Source organism: Euleptes europaea, chromosome 1 (genome assembly GCF_029931775.1).
Source record: "Euleptes europaea isolate rEulEur1 chromosome 1, rEulEur1.hap1, whole genome shotgun sequence".
Taxonomy (NCBI): domain Eukaryota; kingdom Metazoa; phylum Chordata; class Lepidosauria; order Squamata; family Sphaerodactylidae; genus Euleptes; species Euleptes europaea.
In genome coordinates, this window is record NC_079312.1 from 7,832,627 (window position 1) to 7,839,647 (window position 7,021).

The 7,021-nt window shown below is 45.1% G+C and overlaps 1 protein-coding gene across 1 annotated transcript; it reads left to right on the top strand.

The window, feature by feature from the left end:
- Positions 1-1,344: 1,344 nt before the first annotated feature.
- On the top strand, positions 1,345-2,697 carry LOC130480308 (zinc finger protein 665-like). The gene has a single exon (XM_056852824.1). It carries the CDS (start codon positions 1,345-1,347, stop codon positions 2,695-2,697), a length of 1,353 nt encoding a protein of 450 aa, XP_056708802.1.
- Positions 2,698-7,021: the final 4,324 nt, after the last annotated feature.

Below are 7,021 nucleotides of genomic sequence, written 5' to 3' on the forward strand. Positions count from 1 at the left end.
CGGAACTATGACATGTTGGGATTTGAATGTTATGCCTCTGTTGATACCCTCCAAGATCACATTAGCTTTTTTTGCTGCTGCATCACACTGGCTGCTCATATTTAGCGTACAGTCCACCCGTACCCCAAGATCTTGTTCGCACACACTGCTACTCAGAAGTGTTTCCCCAGCCAGTATGCATGCATTTTTGTTCCCCAGATGTAGGACTCTGCATGTATCCTTATTGAATTGCACCTTGCTCTGATCTGCCCGCTTCTCCAGTGTGTTCAGATTTGTAAATTGAATGAGTCATCTCTCCACCCCCTCATCCAGATCATATATAAAAAAATTGAAAAGTACCAGTCCCAGAACCAAGCCCTGAGGCACCCTATTGGATCGTTCATTCAGATGAAATGCCATTGCTGACTACTTTTTGGGTGCAGTTCTCCAACCAGTTCCCTATCCACCTAAATATCCTAGAGTCCTAGAATTCTGCCCTCATATACCTACATGTGGTGTTGTCTGTGTTGCTGAACTCCATTCTCTGATATTATTATAAATATTATTGAACCGTTGTATCAAAAGCTGTTGGGGAGTGTTAAGAATATCCACAGGGAGGCAGTGAAGTCTTCAGATGAAAATCACGGATGAAGAGAGCCAAAGTTGCCTGTGTCCCTTGGCCAGTTTAGAAACCAGATTAAAACAGAGAAAATAACTTGGTCTGCATTCACTTTGCAAAAAGGTTAACTCTGTTATAACTCCTGATTATAGCAGCAAATTTTAATCTGGTGAACCGAGTTGGTTTTCCTACTCCTACATATGAAGCCTGCTAGGTGACCTTGGGCTAGTCACAGTTCTCTCAGAACTCTTTCAGCCCCACCTACTTCACATGGTGTCTGTTGTGGGGAGGAGAGGGAAGGTGATTGTATGTCAGTTTGATTCTCCCTCAAAGATAGAGGAAGTTGGCATATAAAAACCGACTCTTCTTCTTCTTCTTCAGGTAACAGGAAAGTTGACGAGAATGATAGAGAACAATGTGGGGTGTCTTTCGAAACAACCAGCCATGAAGTGGAGGAAGAGCCTTGTGGGAATCAAGAAGAGTCAAGGAGGCAGCAGGAAAACAAAGAGGAGAAGTCAGGGGGTCAGTCTTTAGTTTCCCAGGCCAGTAGCTTGCTCAAAAAGCCAGCACAAGAAACGAATCACAAGGGAAAGAGGAGGAATGAACCTTCTGAAAGTGGAGAAATATTGAGATGCGAATCCAACTTTTTTTCCCATCAGAGGATCCCTACAGGGTATGAAACTTATAAATGCTCTGAATGTGGTAAGGGGTTCAGTAGGCTCGTCAGCCTCGCTTCTCATAAGAGAATGAGGAAGGAACCATCTGAGAGTTCAGAGTGTGAAAACAGTTTTGGTCTGAGTGAAAGCCATACTTCCCATCAAAGAACCCACACAGGCCGAAAACCATGCCAAAGCTCAGAGTGTAGGAAAAGGTTCAGGGGTAACACAACTCCTACTTGGCATCAGAGAATCCATTCAGAGGAAAAACAATATAAATGCTTGGAATGTGGAAAGCTCTTCCGCCAGCAAGCACACTTCACTGAGCATCAGAGAATCCACTCCAAAGAGAAACCATATAAATGCTTGGAGTGTGGAAAGAACTTCACCCACAAACGAGGACTCACTTCCCATCAGAGAATCCACACAAAGGAGAAGCCATATGTGTGCGTGAAGTGTGGGAAAACCTTCCGTTCGAGCTCATCCCTCACTTCACATATGAGTAGCCACACAAAGGAGAAGCCATATGTGTGCTTGGAGTGTGGGAAAACCTTCCGTTGGAGGCCAGCCTTCACTTACCATCAGAGAATCCACACAAAGGAGAAGCCATATGTGTGCTTGAAGTGTGGGAAAACCTTCCGTTCGAGGTCATGCCTCACTTCCCATCAGAGAATCCACACAAAGGAGAAGCCATATGTGTGCTTGGAGTGTGGGAAAACCTTCCGTTTCAGTGGTAACCTCACTTCCCATCAGAGAATTCACTCAGGGGAGAAACCGTACCAGTGCACAGTATGTGGGAAATGCTTTAGTCAGAGACCACACCTTACTTCCCACCGGAGAACCCATTCTGGAGAGAAACCCTATCAGTGCCAGCAGTGTGGAAAAGGCTTCAGTCAGAGCTCACACCTGAAAGTACACCTAAGAATCCACATGGGAGAGAAGCCGTATAAATGCTTGGAATGTGGGAAGAGTTTCACTTCTAGCCAGTACCTTAAAGTACACAAAAGAATCCACACAGGGGAGAAGCTGTATAAATGCATGGAATGTGAGAAAAGCTTCAATCAGAACTCAAGCCTTAATCTACATCAAAGAATCCACACAGGGGAGAAGCCGTATAAATGCATGGAATGTGGGAGAAGCTTCATTTGCAGCTCACACCTGACTATGCATCAAAGAGTCCACACAGGGGAGAAGCCGTATAAATGCATAGATTGTGGAAAGAGTTTCACTTCTAGCCAGTCCCTTAAAGTACACAAAAGAATCCACACAGGGGAGAAGCCGTATAAATGCATGGAATGTGGGAGAAGCTTCAGTTGCAGCTCACACCTGATTATACATCAAAGAGTCCACACAAGAGAGAAGCCATTTAAATGCATAGAACGTGGAAAGAGTTTTGGCGGCCGTTCACAACTTACATCGCACAAGAGAACTCACATGGGATAAATTGTTAAATGCCTGCAGTGTGAAAAGGACTTCACCAGCGGTGCTCAGCTTGTGTGTATTAAGTGCTGCCAGGTCGCTTCCAACTCATGGCAACCCTATAAGTCAATGTCCTCCAAAACATCCTATCCTTAACGGCCTTCTCTGGTCTTGTAAACTGAGGGCCGTGGCATCCTTTGTTATAGAGTCAATCTATCTCTTGTTGGGTCTTCTCTTTTCCTGCTGCCTTCATCGTTTCCTAGCAGGATTGTCTTTTCTAGTGACTCCTGTCTTCTCTTAATGTGACCAAAGTACGATAGCCTCAGTTTAGTCATTTTAGCCTCTACCGTCAGTTCAGGCTTGATTTGATCTATAATCTATAATTCAATCTCCTTCATGGTTGCCCTTCCCAGTCTCGATCTCTTTCTGATTACAGGACATCATAAGGTCCACACCAGCGAGGGAAAAAAATATAGACTAGGGGTGTCAAACATGCAGCCTGCGGGCCGGAGGTGGCCCCCGGAGGGCTTCCCTCCAGCCCACAAGGCAGCCAGCCCCTACTCCCCCTCCCCTTTCTGGGCTTCCTGGGGCTGCTCCGGCCCTCGAGCCCAGCCAGCCGCCTTCCGCCATCCCTTTCTGGGCTTCCCAGAAACTGAAGATTGTGTCGTCTCCCCACCGGGAGGCAGTGCGATCTTCATTCCCTCCCCGCCCCAGCCAAGCCCCACATGGAGCTTGACTGGGGGAGGGGGAAACTGTTTTTGTGTGTTTGTGTTTGTGTGTGTGTGTGTGTGTGTGTGAAGTGCCATTAAGTTGCCTCCAAGTCATGGCGACCCTATGAATCAATTTCCTTAACCGCCTTGCTCAGGTCATGCAAATTAAGGGCAGTGGCTTCCTTGACTGAGTCAATCCATCTCTTGTGGGGTCTTCCTCTTTTCCTGCTGCCTTCAACTTTTCCTAGCATGATTGTCTTTTCCAGTGACTCATAATGTGTCCAAAGTACGACAGCCTCAGTTTAGAAATTTTAGCTTCTTGGGTCAATTCCGACTTGATTTGACCCACTGATTTGTTTTTTGACAGTCCAGGGTTGTGAAGAAAAGCACCCTTCTTTCCCTCTTACTACACAATGGTTCAGGCTTCAGGCCTAGTGATCTCTGATATTAAAACTCTGGGAATTAAACTGGGGTCTGAAACAGCAGAAACCAGCCTCTCACAAATCACAGTGGAATGTGCTTTTAGTTTTGGAAGTACCCTTTGAAGGTCAGAGGACCGGAGATAACAGCTGCCCTGAATTTTACAGCTAGGCACCAACTGTGGAGGCAGCTAGGAGCGATTTATCTCCCAGGCAACAAATTGGACCATCAAACGTTATCTCTGAGTTTGAGTCTTTCCAGTTGGCTTGCATTTCTGCAGGATGGGAGTCAGCTTTTAACACCCGTGACCAGAGTTGACAGGACAAATTTATTCTGGTTTAATTGGCCTCCTTGCTATCTCATTGGCTAAATGGCCATTAGCTCGTGAGATGGCGACTATAAAATGATCCACCTTCTAATCAGAAATCATGGAGGTTGGGTGGTGCGCGGGCGCACCTAAAAACTTTTATTAAACTTTGTTTTGCCTCATAGAATGAATCTATGCTTGACTGAAGAAACCAGCATGCTGACATCCAGATGCTAACCTCTTGGACCTTGGTAACTTGTTGCATCACCTATGTGCTTTACCTATTTGCCTGATTTGCCTAACTTTATGCCAATTGTCTTTTCAACGGAAATGTGTAGTTAGAATACTGAAGCTTTATTGTTTTGTGCTAAATGCCTCATGTAACTTTTGTCTTTCTGTAAACGAGCACAAATCTTTAAATAAATCTTATGCCTATTAATGTGAAGTGTCTAGTAATTTCTGTGGGTTCCCAAGGCTGAATCTGAAGTGCCTGTGTGTGTTTTGACCATGCTATAAATGTGCAAACCCTCTTGAGAAGTGTGAACTGTCCTGACTAGGTCTCAGCCTAGCAGGAAGAGTATCACACTGAATTTGAAGCTTGGCAGGGGTTGCCCTGGACTCTTGCCTGGAGGCTTAACTTTTGGTTCAGGGCTGGTGGCAGCTACTCATTGGACTTGGGGCAAAAGCCTGAAGTTTTTTGCCTTTTGGGAAACTTTTGACCACCCTAACATCAAACCAAAGCAGATCAGCTGGTGGAGGCCGGCTGGAGCTCTTTGACAAGGGTATCCTTAACACTCTCTTCCAACACTAAATATGTATCTCCCTCCCTACATTGCTTTGCTCAGATTATGCAGCAAGATGACCAACTTCCTGCTCACCAAGTGTAAACCTCAGCAGCTGGAGCTTTAAGTGAGCAAGATGCTGATCTCCTACCCTCAGGCCTCAGCAATCTTGCACTGCTGCTCTATAGGCAGAAGAACTTCCCAAATGTTAATACTCCGTGCAATTCCTAAAACAAACAAGAGGATGTACTAAAAGGAATGACAGATTGCCCATTGGAAACAATAGGAGAGGCTTGCAGGCTCATTGGAGATAATGGGAACCAGGAGTACCAGTTGATTGCATGGGCTCCATTGAAATACATTACAGCACAAAAAAGTTGCAAAGAAAATGTGGAATGGATTTTCCATTAAAGTCTCTGGGCCCAAATAGACTACTCTGGGACTAGAATGACAGGTCACAGAATGGAATGGTAACCTCTTGGTATCAGAAGTGTTTTGGGACTGGAATGACAGCCCCCAAGCGGAATGACAGCACCTAGGAGCAGCAGAAGTGATGTGTGACTAGAATGATAGGTCAGGAGTGGAATGACAGCCAGTGGGAGTAGCAGAAGTGTTCTGGGACTGAATGACAGGTTGCAGAGTGGAATGACAGCCCCTGGGAGTAGCAGAAGTGTTCAGGAATGAAATGACCGCCCCCAATTGGAATGACAGCCCCTGAGAGTAGCAGAAGTGTTCTGGGACTGGAATGGCAGACCCAGATTGCTTCTGCTACTCCCAAGGGCTGTCACTCCATTCTGCGACACGTCATTCCAGTCTCAGAGCACAAATTCTGTTCCCAGGCAGCCACCCCCCAAGTCCAGATCAAATTTAATACCAGGGACCAGAGATATAAACTTTATAGAACACACAGGCAAAGCCAATTAATCATATTATTTTTTTACTTAAAATACAAACATGCTTAAAACAATGACAAAAATAATATCATTAATTGACTTTGCCTGTGTCTTCTATGAAGCTCGTGTGTCTGGTACCTGGCATTCCATTTTATGGTATTTATTTATTTGGTACTCATGGCCTGGCTCAACCTATTGATATTTATGCTATATCCGTCTCTCATAACAAATGAGTTTGACACCCCTGATATAGATGCAGGGACTGTGGAAAAAGATTCAGATGGAGATGCCATTTTAGATCCCATCAAAGAATGCATGAAGAGGCTAAATCATAGAAATGACCACACTAAAAAATTTTTTAGTGTGTCCAAAGTACGACAAGCTTTAATACAACAAGCTTTACAAATGCCAAAGAATTCACAGAGTCCCCCAAATGATTTAATGATTAATTAGGAAATAACTTTTTTTCCAGTGAGCCCCCAACTTTAGTAAATATCAGGGAACCTGCTAATGGAGAAGAGCTTCAGAGATCTGTGGTAAACCTGACCATCCTTAGTTGTCTTGAGCCTGCAGAGAAGGAAGAAGGGGGAGTTAAAACTATGTGGGTTTTTCTCTCTAGACTTCCAGCCCTGGCTATTTTTCCTGCCTACCTCCCAAAGCCCATCATGCCCATATTTACTGTTCTGAATTGGATTGCAGCCACTGTTTGCATTTTCTCACTACCACCAGAGGATTGTAATTCCAGCAACCTCTGAGCATGCTCCAACATGATCTGGCAGTCTTCAAGCAGCGGCCCGGACAAACACCTGTCAGCGAAACTCTAGGCTGATCCTGCACTGAACAGGGGGGTTGGACGAGATGGCCTGTATGGCCCCTTCCAACTCTATTTCTAGGATGAATAATCCTAAATGGCACTGTTTTCTCTTCATGGGTTTATCCGATAACCCCATACGACAATAATAGCACCAAATAGCCGCAATGATTTAATTCCTCTGAATTGAACCTGCAGACGGGAAACCCCCTCCAAAAGGGGGCTGCAGATTCACTCTACTCCCAGTGATTGCAATAATTGTTCACTGGCCTCCTAACAGTCAGCAGAAACATCCTGGCACATCTTTGGACCATTCTCTGTAGGCAAAGTTGACACAATTTCCAAGTCTTCATCATTGAGATCTCTCTTCTGTTTGGAAAGCAGAGAGGATCCCATTTCCTGCCACAGCTGTACAAAAATAGCCT